Source organism: Hippocampus zosterae, chromosome 20, assembly GCF_025434085.1.
Source record: "Hippocampus zosterae strain Florida chromosome 20, ASM2543408v3, whole genome shotgun sequence".
NCBI classification, from domain to species: domain Eukaryota; kingdom Metazoa; phylum Chordata; class Actinopteri; order Syngnathiformes; family Syngnathidae; genus Hippocampus; species Hippocampus zosterae.
The window spans coordinates 4,461,524-4,484,810 of NC_067470.1; the positions used below are offsets into that span (position 1 = coordinate 4,461,524).

The following is a 23,287-nucleotide window of genomic DNA, read 5'->3' on the forward strand; positions in this document are numbered from 1 at the left end:
TATCAACTTTTCACACCAGAATGAGGTTGAGAATGAAGTTATGATCTGAGGAAAGTGAGCAGACACTCGGGGCAGTGTGGATGATGGCGATGGGGCCGGCTGACTCTCTACTCTCAACAGCAGAAATTCTTAAGTGTCATCTGGTCAATCAAGGATCTTAAACAACAATAACCATACTTTTACTCTCAAAATAAAACAGCTCCGAGAAATAAAAAGGAGCGTTTCAAGGAGTCGCGCTGGGTCTTGTAGTGACAGTTTAAGAATCACTGCTCTTAAGGATTGATGGAAAAGGAACATGAGGGTGATTTGGGATCAGACGCGGCCAGCTTTGGTGTACCTCGAGGGCCAGTTGATTAAGGAGTGGGTGTCGCCATCAGCGTCAGTCTTGAGGAACCAATCAGTGCACAGTTTTGCCCTTGTACTGTACCGTTGAAGGGAAATATGTGAGTCCACGGGGAAAATTCTACTCATGTGGTCCCCTCCCCCACTCCAACTCAAAAAGTTCACTTCACAAAGTGCTTAATGTGCATGACGGGTGCTCGGGCTACTAACAGAAACCTTTTAAGGAAGCTGGTTGACTCTAATGAGAGAGACATTTAATGAACATTGTGACATTGACAGAGCTGTTCCACACCAAAGCAGCTTGCTCAAAGAAGCCGTTTTTCATATTTTACAGAATATAGCAATTGAAAATGTGTTGAGGAAAATGCACATTACTCGACATACAACAATTGCAGCATTTAGGTCGGGTAGCGGATAGCAACGGAACAAATCAAATTCCATGTGGTCTACCGAATGAAGTCGACTAAGAACAAGATGGCGCTGACCTCGATGAACGCGTATGTCGTCAGACTCCACGCATGGAACTGATTAAGTAAAGATAACCAACAGTTGGGAAAGTAAACAAGTGCTCTGGTGCAGGACAGATGTGGCCAATGAGTCACACCTTCACTTTCAAGCACTAAAGAGGAATTACAGGGGATGGGGGGGGGGGGGGGGGGGCATCCAAATGAGGATGAGTGAAAATAATGGCCTTTCCCACCAACACCTCCCCCCAGCCTCCCAACTCCCATTCCCGGACGAAAGGATAAAAGCACTACATTTGTTAAAAACAAACAAACAACAAAAAAAAGTGGCCAAAGAGGAGCAATTAACTTTGCTCAGCTACAAATCCAATAGCACCATTGCAACAGCGCGGCCTGGAGTTGAACTCAAAGTTTCTCAATCTGCCGTATTTTGTCACGGTGTCAAGTAGAAGAAGGGTCAGGAGCAAATGGACACATCAGGTCTTGGCGATATGCCAAACACCAATTCTGTTAAGTTTGCAGTACACAAGACACCATTTGAGAATGGAAAAGAAGTACTCACCCGTGTCTGTTGAGTATGTTATGGGCCTGCTGTTCAATAAAGAGGTCTCCGGGTGACACCCCGTGTTTAGGGGAGGGAAGAGAAGGCCGTGGGCTCATCTTGGGTGAGCTTGGCGGTACGCCCGTGGCTGTGTAGTCCTTAGCCGGCACTGCAGCACTGGACGATAATGATGTAACATCCATGTAAGTGGAGGACTCGGGAGCGGCTGCTCTGCGTTGATTCTCCAAGTTCATCAGTCTTTCCCTCTCTGAGAACGAGTCGACTCTGCTTCGACTCGTTTCATAGTGGCTTTCGGGGTGGCCATGTTGGGGCACACTTTGCCCTCTCCTGGGGCTACTGGCGGAGGCGTAGGAATTCATTGCGACATGGCTCTCTGCATCTGGAACAAACGCCGATGTGTTGCGCCTCTCGGAACCTTCAGGCTCTTTCAGAGTACGAGTGTACCGGGATGGATGCTCCATGTCCGGCTCCTGGTCCAAAGAGATGCCGTAGCGCTCGGCTAGCTGCCGACGCCGCTCCGCCTTGTAGCGGGCAATGCGTTCAGCTTTGGACTCGAGCTCTGGAGCCACTTTGGTGGATGAGGATGAACTGGAGACATGATCGTTGCGAATGGCGGCTTTAGGATCAGATCTGCATTGAGTTTTGGACTGTCGCTCGGGAACCATCGGCTGCAGATCTGGATTTTCAAACCCTTCCATCCCGTACCTCTGCACAGTAACTGCAGGGAGCACGAGTTGGGTCTCGTTTGTATGGCGACAACTAAGTCGCGAGTCATCGTAAGAATCCTTACCACCGCATGGCTCGCAGGGGTCAGAAGCTCTTGTGTATCGTGGGGTATCTTCTTCCAGAAGTCGGTTGGCCACCAGATTGGGCACCTCACCCTCAATGCCTTCCACTCGCCGAGCGATGCGCTCTTTTCTAAGCACATGGGCAGGAGCAGCGTTATCATCATCAGTAGACTAAAAAACAAAAAAACAGCACAATAAAGTCGATCATCTCCCCACCTGTTCATTTCCCAGTCACTCGCGCTTGTGGTGATGCCTTCAAATCGTTTCCTCAACTCAGAGACTTAAAAAGAAATGAAGGGGGGGGGGAATAATCAGCCGGCTAATCTTCAAGACAATATATCACGTACAAAAGATATTTGTGTGTATAAAAATAGAAACAATGACATACCTTTGTTGAGATTAGCCAAGAGACTAACATCTGTCTCTTTGGGAACTTTGATTGGATCACCTTTTTCGTCAAAGGAGAATTCTTTTTGGAAGCTGAGGGTTAAAGGAAAAGTAGTATTATTGCCTATTGAAACTGAAAAAACAAATAAAAATGTGAACAAAATTGATGTACTGTAGCTGGAAATGGAATGCTCAACTAACCAGGGTTTGATCAACAGTTCATATCAAGCCGCTTGAGGCAGAATGCTCTTGAAATATGAATTATGCATTCATCCACTCATTTGAATTCAATTATCAAGAAACACCGGATCATTTCAGCAAGGATCTCGAATGATATGGTTCAGCTTGACTAAACCCTTCAATCTTAAACAGATATACAATACATCTCTCTATGGTGACTTGGAATTTGATCTAAAACCTCCCCAAAAAATCTACTCCAGATGTGAATAATAATAATAATAAAAGTTCTGTGAGAGTTTTTGCCGCTTGCGGAAAACCACAGCGTTGTTGAACCTCGTCTACAAAAACATCAACTCCTTTGACTGCTACATTCACAATGCTGTTACGTGAAAGCCTCTTTCCCACACTTGTGTTACTGCCGCGAAGGTAATTTAGCAGTAGAAGGCTAACGTGGAGGCCGGGTGGAGTATTTGCCCGCCTGCCGAGCAGTGCCTCGAACGCTGCAGTAGGATGGTACTATTTTAGCAGGCGACGAGGTGACAAACATTGACTGAACTGGACACGCCCACTGGTTCTATTTTCTTTTCTGCAACACTGCTCTCCCAATAAAGGCGTGCTAAATTTGTTCTACCATACAGTATCCTTTTTATTCACGTCCAAATGAGCTTGTGAGGTTTTCACCAGGGGCGTAGCTAGGGGCATTTTTCAGTGGGGTGGCCAAAGGGGATACAAGATTTCACTGGACAAGGGGTGGTCAGAGAGCTCCGCCCCTGATATTCATCATCATCACCTTCATTTTTAGGTGGGGGAAGTTGTTTTGAAAACCAAGCAAATTTGACATTGAGCAGGATCATAGGAGCAGCTTTAGCGGTTTCAATCTATTTGACATTTAGTCAAACTAATGGTGCACTTGGTTTATTTTGTGCCAATGAAAAAAAAAAAAATCACATACGATACGAGTGTATCTTACCCAAGAGCTCTCCTCTGAAGCAATCTGGTATTGCCAAGTGAAATAGGGCTGTCGCTCGCGAGTCCTGAGGACAGAGGAGAGAAACATTTCACGTCACGATCATCGAGCCCTTTGCAACGGTTTGAGCATTTGCAACCCCTCGCAAAACATGCACGTATATATTGACCTCACTGCTTCTATATCTGAAATATTTGTGTGTGTGTGTGGATGATGTCACGGCCCATATCTTTTTAGTAACAGCCGGTGTGTCACAGGCACGGTTAAGTCTGATCACACGTCAAGGTGGCTGTGCAAGTGCGGGCTGGGACGATGCCAGGGAAGAGTCGAGCACATTCTTGGCTCTGGGCGGTACAAACAGCATGAAAAAAATGGAAGACCGCCCAAAGAGAAGTGACTCTTCTTATTCCTTTCTCCTCAAACGCCACTGGACGTACATTGATAAGAAAATCTACTCACATCAATGGTTATAGTCAATACAGAGTCCACCTTATTATTGGTGACGAGTCCTAGTGTCAAAAGTTTGTTTGTCGGAATCCTTGGACACCGAGAGTTGCTCTATGCAGGCGACTTCACGACCAACGTGGTCTTCGCTGCATCCTCTCAAGAGTTTACTTCAGGGCTGAGTCACGTACTGGCTTCTTTCTGCTCCACCCAAAACCTTCCCCTTGAGACCGCTCGCTTCCAACACCACCCTCTGTAGCCCTCATCGCCACAATCTCGTCTCGGTTGGTCCGATTAGGCATGTTAGGGTTGATACTTGAAAGCAGTCCCACTCGAGCAAAAAATATTTGGGGATGAAAGAAAGCGTGTTTGCAGAGGGCAGTGTGCCTGGTTGTGTTTGGGGAGGGTCTTTTATTGTTTCAGCTGGCTGTAATCCGGTCCATGCAAAAATCTGAAAGACAGCCATCTCATGGTTCGATACAAAATTGTCGTACCTATGAAAACGGACGCACGCAAAGAAAATCAAAACAACCGTATTACGTCAGATACCGAAGAAAGAATGTCTCTCCAATATATCGATGACTATCAATCTGCCATGAATGATACTTTGTTGAATAGCAAAGTCGTTAATTTCTGACCTTTGACCTAACGTGTCTCACACTCAAAGTGGAAAACAATATTATTTCTATTGGCAGTACTGTAGTATGACATCATGCTGAAAACTAAGGGTAGCAAAACCAAAGAGACAGCATATGTACAAAGTGAGATATAGGATTAACTTTGATTCTCGGGATTACAGCGTCCAAAAGGAAAGGCGACATGCTTGACATCACACTGCGCGAGCGCGTGCTGCGCGTGCGCATGGCCGTCGACGTCTCCGTGCAATTACCCACATACTCCGTTTGCCTTCGGCATTCATTGAGGTGGACAGCCTCAAACTGTGACTAAAGCCTCGCTGAGAGCAGTTTAGAAGGCAAAGCGTTACAAAACAGATGGGGAAATCGCAAGCTGAGGTGAGGCCAAGGCTGTAAGCATTGAGATTTAACAAAAGGCTACACAATAAGCCAATTAGGCTTTCAATGCTCCTTACAACTAAAATGCCATTCTGCGTGCAGGCCTCACAGACGGAATAATCATTTCGAATTAAATAGCATAGACCCCTTCCCGCATATGCCTGAATGTTATCATTAAACGGTTCATGCATTATTTTTAAAATGTTTTGAAAAAGTGATGACAACATAACAGCTTTGGTAGACTACTTTTTTTTTTTCTTTTTTTTCCAGCATAGAGGTAATGAGTATTTGGTCCAATGAAAAACTCCGTTGCGGGATCGAAAAACAGGCAGCAAAGAACATTGATGTTCAATCAACCAAACCTCCTGCATGGGGCATAAAAGCTTCAAACTGTGAGCAGCTTCTAGCGGATTGCAAACTATTCCCCCCTGGGGGGAAGCGGGTCTCAACACTCACTCTTCACTCGGGAAACGTCACAAAGGACGGGTTGGTCATGAGAAGTAGACGGAGAGTAGATCTGTGGTCAGTCACCAGTGCCAAAATCATTGAATCAAAAAATATATAACTATAATATAATAATATATAATATTAATAATAATATAAAATAATAATTATATATAAGAATAATATAAACTTCATTATTCATCTAATCATTTGCTAAATTTAACAAAGAAGAACGGTGGCTAGCTAACATCGGGATATTTTGTTGATGGTTCAACAGAGTTAGTACTTGAGGAGAACACTCTTTGTTGTTAGAATGGCAATTTAGTTCATTTAATTTCTCAAAAAGATCCATGACATAAGTCTAAAGAGCATCACTAAGAAGATTATATGCTTTTTTTTTTTCCTCCTCAAAATCTAAGACCAGGTGTATGCACATGCCAGAAAGTAGACTCCCTGGGGGGGGTGGGGGGGGGGGGGGGTAACAAGACCACTGCATAGTTAAGAGTCCTTTATCTCGGCTGTCCTTGCAGGCTACAGCTGCAATGCAATGACAGCTGGCTGAAAAGTGGGACACAAAACAGAACGGAATCAAGTCTGCTGTGCATCACCTGACAACTTCTCTGATCTTATCCACGGCTCCTCAATCTGCGTAATCTGTCACCGACTCCAAAACGGAATCCCAAACCTATGTTCCGGAGCTGTAGAGAACATTGTTCTTACCTTCACTGCAAAACTTGACATGGCTCAGATAATTGGAAATCCACGGGTTCCGGTACATTTTGGCAAAGGAAAGGGGGAAAAAAATGGTAGCAGAGGGTGAATTGAAACAAGAAAATGGAAAGAAATGCAGCTGCACTAGATGTGATGCAGCGAGAAAGCAGTTTTTGCAGCTTTGGGACAGCGTGAGGGAGAGAGAGAGAGAGAGAATGAAGTCAGGTAGCATTCAAGTCCGGAAAGAGAGAGAGAGAGCGTCGCGAGTCTAGCTGCATGGCTAATATAAGAAAGGAGGTCCCGGTTAGTTCTCTGGCGACCCACTGAGGGTGTCCACCACCACCACCACAACATGCAAAGCTACAAGCTGTGCTGCACGTGCTAATCTCATTAACCCAGGCCTGGTGACACAGGCGGATTGCAGCCGAGAGGTTTGAATCAGCCTTCCAGACACAGAGGAGCAACAAAAAAAAAAAAAAAGAAAAAGATGAGCGAGAAGCAAGGAAAGTTGGGAGTGTCCGAGGAGAGTGCTGCCTGCTTTCCAAATCCTTGGCTCCTACACACCAGTGGGTTGCCAAAGAAACCCGTGCTGGACATGAGGGGAAGGGGAGAGAGGCTCGATGGGAGGAAAGCAAAGCAAAGCGGGACGAGAGCGGTAGAAATAACCCTGTCAACCTGATGAGAAATTCCAGTATTCTTCCAGCAGGAATTAAATAAAAGGGACAGAGACAGGAAGCCAGATAAGATGTGACACACGCTGGAAAAAGAAGAGGCAAGAAAGAGAGCCCAAGGCAAATTGAGACCAATACTACTGGAGAACTGTACCCAGATCGAACTCGGTAACACAATTCCAACAGGTTGGAAGTGGAGGATGATGTACAGAAAGGGACCCGACCATTTTTGATTTTGGCGCGGGGTGAAAAATGTGTGTGTCATTTCACTTTCTGCTCCGTGGAGAACAGTGGAAGGCATTTGCAACAGCTGGACAGAACTCTACGATTTGAAATCTGGGAGATGAATGAGGTTCAGAGTGGCAAATTCATATTTTTACACCCAATGTGCCGCTTGCACGCACAGTACACGAGTTCCTCAAAGCACACATGAACCAATCATTCCCATCGCACAGAGCCGCCACGTACTCGATACACCCTTTCCCTATTCGGATCATCGCACCCGCGAATGCCAAAAATGCACCCCGTGAAAACTTGCAGACATACACGCGTCCACGTCCGGGCGTCAGTGACGCGCTTATCGAGCGCGCTGAGAAGGCGCCTCAACAAGGAGCCTGGCATGAAGCCCGACGTGGTTATTCTGATGCTGACGGGAAAACAGCGCGGTCTATCTTATCTATCTGCGGCATACGCAGTAACCGCGTCACCATGAGCCAGGTCATTCATGACTGCCGGGATAATATATTCAACTCCCTGGACAAATTACAGCGTCAGCCATTTTGAAATTTGAAATCAGGTGAAAAATCGACAAAACCCGCCATGGTAGAGGGCTACATGAGGAATTTAATATGAAGCCCAGCAGACAATCGGGGGGGCGGAGGTTGAGAACACGAAAAGGGATGACGTGTTTAAGTCTGCTGCGATGAGCTCATCGACGAGCACGTAAACACGCTGACACAGACAGACGCTCCAAAGCGAGCGTTTTGAAAGGTGGGACACAAATGCTGCCATCCGGAACGCTATCATCACCTCTGCACCTCCAACCATGTTAACACCTGCCTGGATGTATGTATGAATGTATGTCTTACTCATTGGGGTAATGTTTGCTTCTTTGACTCATCTGTCAAAGATGAGACCAGTCCTGCAAAAAAAAAAAAAAAAAAAAAAATGCCTGATGGTTACTACTGTGTTATTACCAACGATGAGCCTCAACTGCTGAGAATGGGCAAGACCTTACAGGTTACTCTAATGAGGCAAAGCTTCTCTGTGTCTGAAACCTTGGCGGGGAATTGCAGGATCAGGTCAAGCAATAGAGCGAAACGATGAAAGGGATTTTTTTTTAAATCATGATTAAAGCGATTTGATTTTCCTGGCAACGATTCAAGGCGAACATTCCAGCTCAATAAAAGAAAACAGAATGGGTCAAAAGGTCAGTGACAATTGTGATTGATTCCAGGATGCTGTATCTATTCAGGAACACATTGATGACTGGGCCCAGACCTTTGTTCTTCCCACTCTCTGCGATAACATTTTGTCAATCTGAAATTATAACGGATCATTGAAAACCAGGATTGTAGGAATAAACTCATGCATTTCAAGTGGACCTTACCAGTACATGTACATATTGAGGCTTCCCCAAATACAAAACGATCCCCGTGCAGGAAATTACAAATCCACATGTACGAAATAAATAAACAAAAAAGGGGAATCTGCATCATTAAAAGCAAAACAACGAAATGCACTTCTTAAGTACCGCAAGAGAACTACGAGTGTGTAACGGGCGAAAAAGGGTCATTTGTTGTTTCATTATTTTGTGCAACAAAGTTTCCCCGGCGTATCAAATCCTATCAGCTGATCACAATTTTGAAATGAAACAGTGCAGAGAACCAGACAAGCATAACAGAGCTATTCCTCTCCACTAATCACCTCCCCAGATGTTCGGTCAACGACAGTGGATGATTTCGGCCTGGACATGCTCACATGTGCGGCCGGTCATTATTAGATAAACACTTGCAGACAATTATTTTTTTGCCCATACTTGCAAACATTTATTTTTGCCCATTATTTTTGAACTCTACAAGACTCTTAAGTACTTTCCAAGAGAGTTGAAGTGGCATTGCATCTTGTCCAAGGTGAAGCAGACTCTAACAGAGCTCAAATCTGAGGTCAACATTAGGGAAAGACAGTACAGTCCAAGCCCCAAAGGACGATTAGTGGCTCATCATAAATCACCGCTAATTCATTAAACGAGGGCTGGTGGGTTTTAAATAAGATGACGCGGCGAGGTAAATATGCACTAAATACCACCACGTGAGGCGACCGGGATTACAGGCCTTCGGACAAGATTTTAAATGCAAACCTAAACTGCTTTGCAGACGGCTAAGGCAATTTGAATACTCGCTTGAACGGTGTCACGTGATCACCAACGGGACCTCACACTGCAATAATAACCGACTACACAATCAGAAGCTCACATTTCTGATTAGTCGGCTTCGCTCCCGGCCCAATAAGGAGATAAAATGCGGTGGAGGTGAGTCAGTTAAACCACGGCGACTCCACAATCACTAGCTGAGAAAAGGTGATGGCGTCACAGCCGGTCGAGCTGTGACGATGAAGACTATCACAACACCGTGCCGCACACTCCCTTACCCTCCACTCTAGACCAGCTGACAACCCCCCCCCCCCCCACACCCCACCCACCCTATACCTAAAAATCAGGTCGTCAAACTACGTTAGTAAACCAGGCCTCGTGTATATTTGGGCCGTGATGTAAAAATAAACCAAGCATCAGGATGACTCCAATTAAATCCTGTAAATGTCCTAAGTTCATTCGACATTCATAAATAACGACGCAAAGGGAATAAAACCCGCCTGATATTTGGGTTTTCTTGTCTCGTTTAGACATTTTGACTGGTTAGCTTCATCACTTTGCTCAACACTCCTGAGAGTATCAGCGACGAGGCGAAGCGCTCAAAATTTGGATGGAAAAACTTGGGGGAATGTTTGGTGTGTGTGTGTTGCTGCACTCGGCAGCACTCTATTTCTGTCGGTGTTCTGACAGGGTCGGAGCAGGTGCGGCACAATGAACAACTGGAGACCGAGCGCAGGGTGAGTCACATTAAGAGACCCCCCCCCGCTCCCCCTCCCTGTCTGACACAAACTGCCTTATTTTTTTCTTCTCAACTGACATCCAAAATGAACACAGCCAATTACAATTATACTCAAAATTATTTCGGGGCAAAAAAAAAGCATATTTTGGCAAAATTATTATTATTTTTTTTAGAATTTAGAACAATACTTTCTTTTTTTCCAAATCACCTGAAATAGTTTACTCTAGATCCTTCTGCCAATGCCAGTATTGATATTCAGTTGACACATAAAATGATGAAGAACAACACGGTTACATTTTCACAACAAACGCATCAAAAATCCCTTAGCCTAGAAACTGTTTGGCAATTATTAAAATAGCTTCCAGCATTTTCCTCAATGGCAATCGGCAGCCCAATAAAAACTGACCCGTGACCCATTTAGGGAACTTAACTCTAAATTTGGTGTGTTCAAAGCTTTTACCCTGGCAACATAATCACAACCAACACTTCAAGTGAGCCAAAAGTTGTGACTGAAACACGAAAAAAAATTTTGCGTTGCCCCACAAAATATAAAAGCCACATACCTTCGTGATCTTCTTAGACGGTCATTCAATATAAAGTTCAAAAGATTCAGGCTGAATGTTCAAATTTGTTCCCGTTTTAGGTTGGCTGGAGAAGATTAGGGATCTGGAGACGTGTGGAATAGGACTACTGGGACATAGAAGATGGACCGATGGGTCAACTTGTCGTTGCAATAACGCCCCCCCCCCCACGTAGCCCCCACCCCCTTACCCCTACACACACACTTTCCATCTACAACCCTCCTTTACGGGGGGGTCCATGTGTCATGGATACATCTCCAGCAGGCATGAACCCAACGGAGGGTGCGGGGGTGATAAATTTAGAGCGGTGCATTCCCACTTCATCAACACTGAGTCAGATCAATCAGATGAAGAGTGCGACAAGTGGCAGTCATATCTGGCAGTTAGTGGACCGCAAGAGAAACAAAAAAAAAAAACAACAAGCTCGCGTATGTTTGGAGTTCTGCGTCCTTTGTGTGTCAAGTGGCATTTTCATCAATTGTTTGGTTCAGTTACAAAGCCCTTAAATCTCGGTGCTCTGTGTCATGAAATGGGGAAAAAAAAAAACATCCAGCAAACATTACCATCTAGTGTTTCCAGATGGTATCAGCACAACAATCCCTGCTCCTGTCATGCTTTCTTGATCAAACCTTTTTGAAAGCGAGGCAAATTTTTAACAGCGGGGCATGCGTACGCTGCTCCCAAAAAGGTCAAACTTCACCTCTTCTTTGCTGCCCTGTCTCAATGAGCCCAACAAAACTAATTTGCGCATAATAATGCATCGTGACCTCGTGACCTCGTGACATTGTGTTTTTCATCAGTTTATTTCACTTGCAATACACTCCTCGGCCCGCTCTTTTACAAACTTGACTGAGCGCAAATCAGGTCCACAAATCTGCATTCGAGGAAGGAAAAGAAGAAAGCATTTTTTAAAATTTGGTGGCCACAAATTGAGAGTGGAAAAGACAAGTACAGTAGTGCTGGCAGTAAAGTGGTTCTTCAGGGTATGTTTACACAACAACAAACTTTTCCAAAAAAAATTCACTGACTGATGATAATGTCAAAACGATCCCATTCACAGACCTGGAAAAGTCAACCAAAAATACTTCAACAGGCATTATATGCATATAAAAAATAAATAATTTTCAGTGGGAAGATCTCACTTCGCCGGATTTAGAATGTATTGCCTGATCACATGACATCAAATGTCCATTAATAGTTGTTGCTTTGAACGAGGTCCACTCCACCCCAGTGCATGAAAAGCACCGAAAGAAAATTGACCCAAGTCCCCCGCTGCAGCTCTCTACCGCTCACTGTCTCATTTTAACCACACGTAAGCAAGCGTGCGTTCGTGCGCTTGGCAACATCGACTATTGTGTCAGCGCAGCAGCTGTTTAGGTCTCCAATTTCCAACATCAAGGCAACAACACAAGCATCTACGCAACAGGGCCGTCAGAAGATCTTGCGCTAGATAATCATGTGAACAGCATGAGCCGCAGGTATCTATGCAGACAAGAATGTCCGCTTTTCATAGGGGAGGGGGTGTTTGTGTACTGACCTCTCCCCCAGCTCACAGCGAGAAACTTGCAAATGAGGAGTGGAAGGGGGCAAGCAGCAGCAAACTGTTGGGCAGCAGGATCCAGTTGCCCTAAGAGACCAACACGAACAATTAGAGAGATCTAGCAAGTGACTCCACCTAGGTCAACTGACAGAAGCAGAAGTTAAAACGTAATTGCGGCACACGAGCATCACGACCGGCCACAAGCTTCGCGGCAACTATTGCGCTGTCATGAGAACCAACAACAACATCCACTTCAATAATCAAATTGTGAAATTATCTCTCTGACTGGGACAAAATGAAGCCTAAGTGTCTATTTTACTATAATTTCATTTAATTTTGACAGGACTATGTTTTCAATCTTTTTGGATATTAAAGTGGTGTTAATGTAGCATTCACTTGGTAATATATTAAACCAAGTCTACAGTCTGTTGCTCATTCACCTCATTTTTCACCAGCCCATTTAAGGCAAAATGAGCGTAGCTGCGTTTCTTTACTTCATACGGCTTTAAAACTGTATCGAATCAGATTTAGGCCATGACCTCAGCAACTCTCCTCTAGTGCGTCGAAATATTACCCACCTGGATAGTACTGCGTGTATAATATGCTGTTATCAAATATCTATCTGTTCTTAGAAAACACTCCCTCATCGTATTTGTAATGTGAATTAGTCGGTGGAGCCAAAACAGTGCACGCATACTAATCCCGTAGAAGGGCTTGTAATTTTTTATTTCCCCCCCTCAGTGTCCTTAAATGTCAATATTTTTAAAAGGCCGAACACAATCCGTCCTCAAGTACTGGACAGCCTCCAGTTTGTTGGAAATGACCAGTACAAAAGACACAAAGCCAGCATAACATTTAACTGTATAAGTATCTTTGGGAACATATGCTCTTCAACGTGTTGGTCATCCGAAAAGAAGGGTTGGCTACTTAAAAAACCGGACCAAAGACAAACTGTAAACATCTGAACAGGGCACAAAATTGCAGGGGGAATAGTGAGAACAAAAGAGGTGCGGTTGTTGAGGATTACAGGCCTATAAATCATGGCGTTTTTCGTGTTTTCGCGACAAAGTCATGGCAACGCAGCCCTCCCGAACCATACTTTCAACATGATGTGGTGCTTTGTCAACAAACGCTAATAGACTAAACCCACGTCCACCGTTTCAAAAACAAAAAAAAACTTTAACATCGTCCTTGTAAATTTGCAGGTGGGCTCTGCTCACCCTTGTGGTCTCCCAAAAGAAGAGCATCTGCTTCCAATAGCTTCCCAACTCCTCCTCCCCCTCGTGAAGCCAAAGCTTCGGTTTTATGGAACGGGCCCCCAAAACAATGACGTAACACACGACAGACTTATGTAACAAACCCATTTTGGCACTTTCTCTCTCTGAACTTAGCGGGGAAAAACTAAATCAGCAGGGGCCACACTTAAGCCATTTCCACAAAGAACATTTGGGCTGTTTCGAAACGAAATGTTTTCTATAGTTGCAAATCAGACCTGCACCAGAGGCGGGAGAATCATTGAAAATGATCATTGTGTTTTACAAAACCGTTTTAGTCCAGCAATATCACGAGAAATCATGCCACGCAAACGTAATGGGGTTGAGGTCAGGACTCGGATTGGGACACTCCAGAAGTTGCATTTACTTCTGTTGAAGCCATTCAGTCGAGGGTGCTTCATTCCAAAAATCTTGATGAATGTGTGAGTACTTTTTTCTTCAATGATAGCAACGCGTCCAGGCCCCGAGGATGCAAAACAGTCCCGAGCACGATGCCCCCTCCACCAAACCTTTTGAGGGGGTGATGCTCAGCATCACACCACCCTTATTTGACAAAAACACCAAAGCTATAAATAAAGTCCAACTAACTGCTAAACTATGGAGACCACGTATTTTGGTCGAATTTTACACTACCTGTTACACAGGAAGGAAGAGGGAAATACATTGGTTGGTGCTGCACAATAGGTGGATGTATGCATGCGTGTATCTGAACTGTACAATTGAAATTGACAAGCATCTACAAAATTCTTATCTCGGCTCAATTCAGGCGTCAGAATATCATCGTGTATACAGAGTGTCTCAATGGATGAACTTGCTGTGGGATGCAGAATGTGACACCAACTTGCATTTTATGTCAAGTGAGAGTTGTCAAGCTTCGCATTGAATCAACCGTGTTGATGCAGCTTTCCTTCGTCGTCATGACAGCTTTCAGTTTATAAGATGAGCTTGTTCATCGGCCGCGCGTCCGTCGTATTAATAATATGCGAATAAAGCAGTTCGTGAAGATTTTAATTTGCAATTTCACACATTTGTGCAGGTCACGGACTAAGTGCGCTGAATTGTTGGTGACTAAAAAGAGCGTGCTCGTAGGATACTAGACGGACTTTTAGCTGGATATTAATTGAATAAAGGCGTCAATGGCTTTCTATTGACTGCATCTTGAACGTAATGATGATCATGATGGTGATACGCACCGTTTTTGAATTGACAACTGAGCATAGGTTTGCATTCGGGGAACCACCGTCTTACCTCCTGTATATTCCGCTTTTAAGAAAAATTTACACCTGTCCGAGAAGGGCAGGGTCACCTGCATAAATACATCATGCAGGTGACAGTCGTAATACGAAATGTCCAATTACCGCAATGAAGAGCTCGCGGTGACTTGATCTTTTAATTATTTATTTCATTTTTAAAACCGGACAGAATAGTGAACTTCGCACAAACGCAAGAGCACGATTCGTGGTTGTGTTTTAGCAGCCGAATGAACCAGACTTTCATGATTGCAAACTTTTCACGGCCGCTTGTTTGAATTCCGCTGCGGCGAAGAAACGTTTTGCACAGAAATGTTTTTAAAGCAAACAATCGAAAAAGACATACTTACTTGTGGCCGTCTGTGTTGAATCAAGCACGTCAATGGGACACCAGGCTAAACGACAAATGGCTATAAACAAACTTTCGGAACATCCCGCTTGCACACGCACGTACAAAAAATGAATACACGACCGCTGTCATTCACAACCAGCCAGCGCTTGTCATAAACTTAATCACGTGAGTCAAGCTGTTGGTGGTGACGACCACATCGGCTTCTTGTGATTGATTTCAAAATAAAAGCGTACCTTCGTACAGAACTGTATTTTGCTTCTCGTGGATTCATTCGACCCCGCCAAGAAGCACGCGTCCAATTTTGATTGCTTATTCTTATTTTCACTCCATTGCTGTCACGATAACAATGAATATATTGACTTCTTCCCAATCACTGTCTTTTTAATGGCTTTAATGTTGAAGACATGCTCACAACAGCCGGTTCAAAGATGTTGTTCATCCTGAGTTTACATACTTCCTCTGCATTCTTCTTGTGACCAAAAAGCCAGAGTTTTTCTTTTTGTGAAGAACATTTTCCTAATTGTCATACAGATGGGGAATTCAGGGTGATAGAAGAAGTGGATGATTTTGTGGTTTCCACAAAGTGCATTTGGGTAGCCTGTGAGAACATTTATATCCACTCTTAAGACATGTACAACGTCTAATCTCCAGTTCTGCTTTCATGAACTCAGTTAGGCTCCTCTAATATGGATGCTGCACAGATGCAAAGTAATGTAAAGTGTTTTCCTGTGCTGACGTACTACATAAGCCACAATGCAAATGTGCATTCAATTTCCTGTTTGCTCTAATGGTCGAGGAAACAGTCTGCATATCCTGTCCATTAAAAACATAATGTAGCCACGGATAAACATTCAATATGACCGGTGTTAGTGCCTCGCCAGTCTTTGTGACTTCATCAGCTCATTTGTAAAGGGCAAAGTGGCATTTGAGGAGCTACTCACTTCGTTTATGACAAGCACTTGAAATTGTCTGAGGCAGTTTTCACTGAAGCGGAAAAGTAAACGTTTGACCTTTGTTTGAGTGGCTCGTCTCCTCTGCTTCTTGTTCACGTCGCCTTCTTTGAACCGTCTCCAGGGTGGTGTTTTCTTTAGATGGTGTTGTCGAGGGTAACGGACGAGAGGCGAGCAAATAATGTCAAAGACTGGCTAGTGAGAATATTAGTCATGTGGAATTTAGCAGCAAAAGTTAATTTGGAGCAGATGTAATGAATGCCATACATTTTAGTTCCTCCCTCATCCAACAGACGACCACTTTCAAAGCCACACAGTGGAGTAAATATCCCCTCGCATGTAATCTGTTTTGTGCGAAACAAAGATAAAGCGTGCTTTGCGTGCTGACAAGAGCCACCTCAACACAATGCTTTGTTGTTGCTCAACATTAATCAAATATATTTGGCGATGCTGAGAAGACTGACAGTTGTTGCTGAATTATGCATTCCATAAATACCAAAATTATGTGAGAAGTAAAGTGACAATTAGACACAGATGCCGACAAAGGCACATCTGCTGTTCACGACACATTCTACGGTACTTTACTTTTCTCAGGGGGATGGAAAAAAAATATGCCATCAGGCTGATGTAACGTTTCAAGCAGGGTAATGTGCCAAATGTGATGTGCCCTATTCAACCCACATGTTTGTGATTCTTCTCTAAAAAGTACTCCACGAATGACATCTCATGTACCATTTGTATGCATTTCATTTTCTTTGGCTCATCTCATAACTCCACTGGTATGTTTGAAACCAGGAAGGAATGACATGATATCTCTGTAAAAATGCTGTCTTAGAAAATGGAGACATTTCAGATGCATGCCAAATGAGTGTGCATTCTTGTCATTGGTGTGACCACTATAAACCCCAATAATGAGGTCAAACCGGCAGAGTTCTCCGGCGACGAACAAGACCTCTTTTGTTTGCCATTGTTCTTCATAGCGCCGGGCTTTTCTCCAATGCCGTTTACCTTGTAACTTGTCTCTGCAGAGCCAATATTTCAGACCCTCATTACTTTTAATTGCATTTTGCGTGACTACGTTTTACAGTTGCCAGTGCCCCGACCCCACACCTCTCCTTTTGTGTTTGTGTGATGAGAAAGAAATGATAGACTTGTTCAATATATCGCCATCAAGTAGGGAATTGACCTATAGCCATGTTAAATGTCATCTACCATCCACCGACTATTTTAGTGGCTATCCATAGAAGACTGCTCAATTTTTTTATGTGTTTGAAGTCCGCCAATTACATTTCAAATACCATTCATTGTGTGCGCAATGAGTTCATAGATGAGGCAAATGGACAACATTTGGACACGCATGCGATCATGGTCCTTGAAGCAGAGAGAATTGGGATGTGCACAATGTTTTGTATGAGTGGAATATGGCTTGGTAGATTCATTTTTCTTCAGCTATAATTTAGTCGAAGGGTGTGTCAAGTGATATGGAGGTTTTTGTTTTTTTAATTGAATAATGACCTCCTCTATTGGGTGAGAATATTAGGAGGCCCAATTTGCATGAAGAACTGATATTAAAAGGAATTCCACCATTAAAGGCACAGGATATTGATTCTCTGCTGCTTTTAGCCTTCGTGTGAGAAATCCTTTCAGCATACATATCACTAGTTGACCTCATAAAATTTGTTTAAACTCCCCCGAATTTAATAATAACAGGTGTTAAACGACTTGTATTTTAAGCGAGGAGTCTATTTCAGGGATGATTTTTTAATTATTATTATTTTTTTTTTTTAATCACAAAACTGCTTTTCTAGCCTTACTGAGAAGGTGATGACATAGTCACATCTGTGAGTGATTTGTCAAAGAACACTGAACATGAGATGGTTCGGGCGCTAGCCAATAAGAATGATGTAACAGTCACTCTTAATGAGGTCACATTTAACTGATTTGAGGAAGAACATCAGGACACACCAATGCGATGGGAACACATCTCATATATTCAAAAATCATCTTCAATTTTTCAATTTTAACACTTTGTTTATGTTTTAAGGGGCATGCGATCCTATTTATCTCACAATTCAAATTAGTTCCCAGGTGTTTTGATAACATGTCTTAAGATTTGGGTTTTGCTTTTGTTTTTGTTTAGTTTTTTTGTCCAAACACTCCAATGATTGACACTCAGTCTATTTTGTGTCCTGTTGAATCGAGCCTGTGTTTCAAGGCTGCAAAGGATGAAAACATCCACTTCACAATGCAGCACACAATATCAATGTTTTTAAAAGTATGACAACACAATTACAGTGACTCGCCGTGAGACACTTTGCACAGTATTGCTGATATGTAAATGTCCGCTAAAGTTGCTTGCGTCCATGTCAGTGAGCTCCAAAACGGTCATTGTCAGTGTAGAGTGGCATTCGCTTGTCGTCGAACACAGACCCACACAGCTCTCCCACTACTTTCACATCGTCAGTGGTCCACATTGTGCAAAAATGATGCGTAAATAAAAAGAAAGGATTGTTTGAAGGAATACGCTGCCCTCGTTCTGCAACACGAGAGAGCAGAATGAGCTCAAGGTCTTCAAGCATTCGTTAGATCGATCGACAGATATCACAACAGACAATCGCAAGTCTTCTCCCACAAGAAATCTGTTGTAGTACCAGGGCTGACCTGCGAGAAGCAGCATGGTGTCACGGCAACTCCAGACTGTCCCAAAACGTGAAGAAAACATTCAGAGATGAAGACCGGAACTGTATTCATAACTGGGATGGCGGTCAACACATTCAAGGCTGACTAGATGTTGCCAAAACCTAAACGCCTGTAGTGGCGTATGATATTATCAAGGATGAACAACATAGAATCCATCTGTGTGTTGCTCTTTTATGCCGCAGGTCCTTCCCTCTCATCGATAATGAATGAATGACAGCTCAACGGCAAACAGGCCTCCGTACTGTTGGTTGCCCACTGTTAGCCAGGCTGAATAATTCAAAACAGCCGATGACAGCAACGACATCATGCGTAGTTTACTTTGTTCGCCATGCGCCGACATAACAAGAAGGCCGTTTGCTACATAGCAGATAACCACACATGGATTTAGAAAGGAACGTAGGTTCTTCGGCACATGGCAGCTGCTACGCAGGATGAAGTGACTCAGCCGCCTGCTATTTCACTTGCTCATCAGGGTGGATTTTCCCGACGTGACAAAGTTTTTCGTCGGCCTCTGCCAAAGTACTGCAAGCAAATGATTACATTTGAGTTGCTGTGGGGGGTTTTGTCCTGAAAAACAGGAAAACGCTTCAGCTTTCTTCATTTCATTTCACTCAAGTTCAGTTGAGGAATATTTTTTTTTTTTTACGTATTATTTTGTAATTGGTCAGTCACATTTAAACGGGGTACTCGGCAGTGGGTAAAGTCAGCAACATGGCAGTTGAAATAAGCGTGTGGATCTGAGTTTTAGCCTAAAATTGCTGCTTGCGAGCATTCTCATTCTGTATTTGTGCATTTTTACAAGCCAATAAAGGACTGAAAGTGCATTGGCAACTGTTCTATTTTTTTCACTTTACACAACCGGTGGAATTTCCAAAGCTCACTCGCAACTTGAATTTGGATTCACAGTACAAAAAGTTTTGTTTTGTTTTAATGACCAAGCAACTGGGGGGCCACAGAGGGCCACAAACATCCTCGCCAGATGAATAACAATTATATCATTTTAAATAAGAACAAAATATGTGCAAACGTCTGTTTTTTTTTTTAATTGAACCAATTGGCTGGCAACCGATTCAGGGTGTCCCCCGCCTACTGCCCGGAGACGGCTGGGATGGGCTCCAGCACCCCCCGCGACCCTAGTGAGGATCAAGCGGTACGGAAGATGAATGAATGAATGAACAATACACAGAATACAATGGTAATATCTTTTAATGCTCCACTGCAATTATACAGGAATAATTCCCAAACTACAAAGGCTTTGAAGCAAAAAAAAAAACAAACAAAAACTAACACATACCATTTTTTCCCCTGTGCAAAGGGATCTTTTGCAAGAAAACATTCCTAAAGATAGCACGCAACTGCTGAACCGCACAGCAACATGAAGTGCAACAACTTATTTTGTAAACGCCGTTCACACAGCAAAGAGCTGTGTAGCTACGGTCAATATTGGTTTCAAAAATGAATCAGGTACTCCAAGTATGGAGTAGCCCTCATGTAGAGCAAACCAACAATTCGTTGCCATCGGGTGTCATATTGAACTTCCAGTGACCCATAATGTTGTGTGTGTGACAAAAACGCAAATGTCACACACCTGCTGCCCGCTCGCTCACTCTTGAGATTATGTAAGAAGAGGTGAATGAAAAAAAGAAGCCTACTTTGCGGAAGGAAGGAGGAGAAAACAGTTTTCAACAGTATTTGGAATGAAAGTAAAAGTCACAGTTCTAGTTCATTTGCATGGGGCTGTGCAAAAATCCGTCAGTGACGCCTCCTCCCGTTGACGTATCATGACACTGCTCAACACAGTATCTGTTATCAGACCTCTTATATACTGTGCAAGTCTTTTGCACATTTTGTTTCAAGTATTCAAAGCAACACTTTTTTTTTATCACCACAACCATACCAGTGCTGGACAATACTCATTTGCTCATATTTGCAAAATCATTGAACTAATCCTCCATCTTGATAAAAAAATTTGGATTTGCCTCCATGATTCATGTCACAATTTCAAACACTTGAACAGTTGGACAGTTCTATGACAATTCCGCATTGCCTGCATTCTGGCTTTATTTTTTATTTTTTGGAGGGTGAGGGGGTATTTTTTTAAATTCCAGAAATCTGATGTGATTGAATTATTCGCTAGCTTGTGACATAAAATCACTGAAGCTAAACATTCCAGAATATTCACTGCAGGCTGCATGTACAAACGTGTCCCGGTAACCAAATAATTAAAAAAAAATAACTGTCATATTATTAACAGAAGCGTGCAATTCAAACGCAGACTCTGAAAGAATTCCAGCCAGTTGTGGGAAAATTATTGAAATTTCTGTTGCCCCATTTTCCAGGTTTTCAGTTCTTCCTTCAAGGCCATATTTTCCGTTTCAAGCTTTTCCGCACGTTTCTCAAGATCTTGAATATAGACCTTTTTCCTCCGCCTGTATTCGCGGGCAGCTTCCCTGGAAGAGAGCCCATGAAGCAAATTCATACGTATGTGTAAGCTGAAGCATGTAGAAATAAAACTAGAATACTCTTCCTAAAGGCGCCTATCATAACCGTTCACATGAACATGGCCAATTTATCAACTAAGCTTATGCAACTGACATTTCTTCTACCTGTTCTTCATCAGGCTGCGTTCTGACTGTTTACGAGGGACGCCGCCCTGTGGCACGGCATGTGTGAAAATGGGGCTGGCGTACTGGAGATGAGGGGCAGTCAGGTCACCTGCAGACCCGGCGGAGATGTATTAAACGTGACACATGACATGAATGGCCTATACAAACAACTTCAAAATAAAATTATTCATTCTGGTTCTTTTGTGTGTGTGTGTGTATTTAATCTCCCTACCTGGTTGCGTCGTCGTCAAGGCGATTGGCACAACTTGCGCTCCTTCACTCTGGTAGCAGAATGCAGCACCTGAAAAATATGTTCAAACACTGGTCTGGCGTTACATCAGAAACTTCTCTTTGGAGACCTCGGTTGCGTTGATGGGAACAACAAAGTTGTTGCGAACGAATCTGACTCAAAGTGTCTCAATTCATGGACGGTACATTTTAAAGTGGAACGATGACATTCGGACGTTCGAAAGCCCAAATTGAAGAAACTGGAAATTCCAATGTCCCTTCTTTAAAGTGGACAAAACATCAAAAAAGGGAGAACAGCCATGTTTGGAGACACAAGTACAAACGATTTTTACCTTGAAATCCTGGGAAACAGTGATTCTGATACGTCCATGGATAGTATTCTGAAGAATTTGAATCCGATGGAAGGGCCTGTGAGTTGATGGTCATGGCTGACAGTGTCTGTGTCCCCTCAATGGATAAATTGTTCGATGGGGGAGACTAGAGAAAGGGACAACATATCAATCAATTACATTTCACAGCAAGCACTGTCCATTCTTTTGGACACATGATCAATGGGCAAGGGCAAGGGCAAGGTCAAATTCAAATTCAAATATATTTCTGTATAAATCATGCGTGGGTTAACTTTCTTCAGTCTGTTCTATAATCACAACATATCTCAATAAATGTGACATAAAACAAAGTACTTTAACCTCACAACCTTGAAGTGATTTTATCTAAATGTTAATATGGCCTCTTACTAACTTAAACACGTTTTCAAATACTCACATCCATTGCAGTAACACACTGCCCTGGCTAGGCCCCAGAAAAAAAATGGTTGAGAATGTGCGTGCTGGTTTATAAGTCCAACCCCCATTGCACCCACCTTTCAACCGGAGCCGTTTGCCTTTATGAAGTGACAAACCAGTTACATCAAAGATCAGAATGTGCTGGCTTCAAAGTCACATGACATTGGGGAAATACTCTAAAATGGGCATGGAAAACAAATATCTGTAATCTAGCGGTGTGAATCTCACCAATAAAAAGACCATTACAGGTATCTTGATACGCGGGGTACGACATGATTCAAAAACAGCACATTTTCAAGTGGAATGATTCGATTCAATTCGATTCAGTGGGATTACGATTTAATTCAATATGGTAAGGATGTAAGCTTTTGTGATTTTTATTAATATGGAACAACATGTAAAAGGTGCCCAAATCTGAAAATGTTCAAATTAAATTCAGAGAAACATGAAATCATTTGCGGTGTCAAACCAATATGTACTAATGAATACCTAGTGGTCATCGCTCATAAGTAATGTGATTTTCATGTTATTTTCTTGCATGTTTTTCGACCCCAGGTTACTGCAGCCTTGTTCCACATTCCAGAAACATACTTGCAAGGTCCTGACTGAAGGCTCTCAATCATTGTTGCCCAAGTGTGTCCCCCAAGAGCCTGTTTTTGATGTCTCCCCCCTCCGGCCCCCCTGACTTATATGATGAGGATCGTTGTCAGGCTTCTGCAAAGCTTGCTGGTGAGCTGATTATTTAAACTAGCCCCTGTTAGAGGAAGGTGATATTTAAATTAGGCTGGAAAGGGGCTCTCGAGGCCCAGTTTCCGATGATTTGAATCAGATGTGTTGGAGGAGGGAGGCATCTAAAACAGGAACTTGTGCACCCTCGGGCTCGAAATTGTCGACAGGTGTAAATGGGAGTGTGTATA

General features: G+C 43.3%; 2 protein-coding genes across 3 annotated transcripts in view; both read right to left on the minus strand.

The window, feature by feature from the left end:
• Positions 1–6,947, minus strand: part of svila (supervillin a) — a 27,362-nt gene extending 20,415 nt beyond the window's left edge. Inside the window, exons 1-7 of the mRNA XM_052054984.1 lie at positions 6,312–6,947; positions 3,694–3,757; positions 2,545–2,636; positions 2,373–2,436; positions 2,159–2,286; positions 1,369–2,086; positions 338–421 (exon numbers count right to left, since the gene is read on the minus strand). Of these exons, the coding sequence (XP_051910944.1) occupies positions 338–421; positions 1,369–2,086; positions 2,159–2,286; positions 2,373–2,436; positions 2,545–2,636; positions 3,694–3,757; positions 6,312–6,534 (1,373 nt within the window). The 5' untranslated portion in view covers positions 6,535–6,947. The remainder of the gene's footprint in view (positions 1–337; positions 422–1,368; positions 2,087–2,158; positions 2,287–2,372; positions 2,437–2,544; positions 2,637–3,693; positions 3,758–6,311) is intronic.
• A 13,869-nt stretch (positions 6,948–20,816) lies between these two features.
• LOC127593414 (cyclic AMP-responsive element-binding protein 1-like) lies at positions 20,817–23,244 on the minus strand. Of its 2 annotated transcripts, none has more exons than XM_052054853.1 (5): positions 22,962–23,244; positions 21,918–22,062; positions 21,569–21,637; positions 21,337–21,445; positions 20,817–21,180 (listed from the first exon to the last, which is right to left on the minus strand). In XM_052054853.1, the coding sequence occupies exons 2-5, from the start codon at positions 22,009–22,011 to the stop codon at positions 21,039–21,041; spliced, it is 414 nt and encodes a 137-aa protein (XP_051910813.1). In that variant the 5' UTR covers positions 22,012–22,062; positions 22,962–23,244; the 3' UTR covers positions 20,817–21,038. The 2 variants fall into 2 exon arrangements, with proteins under 2 accessions (XP_051910813.1, XP_051910812.1); XM_052054852.1 differs by lacking the exon at positions 22,962–23,244 and adding an exon at positions 22,351–22,461.
• Between the last annotated feature and the right edge of the window lie 43 nt (positions 23,245–23,287).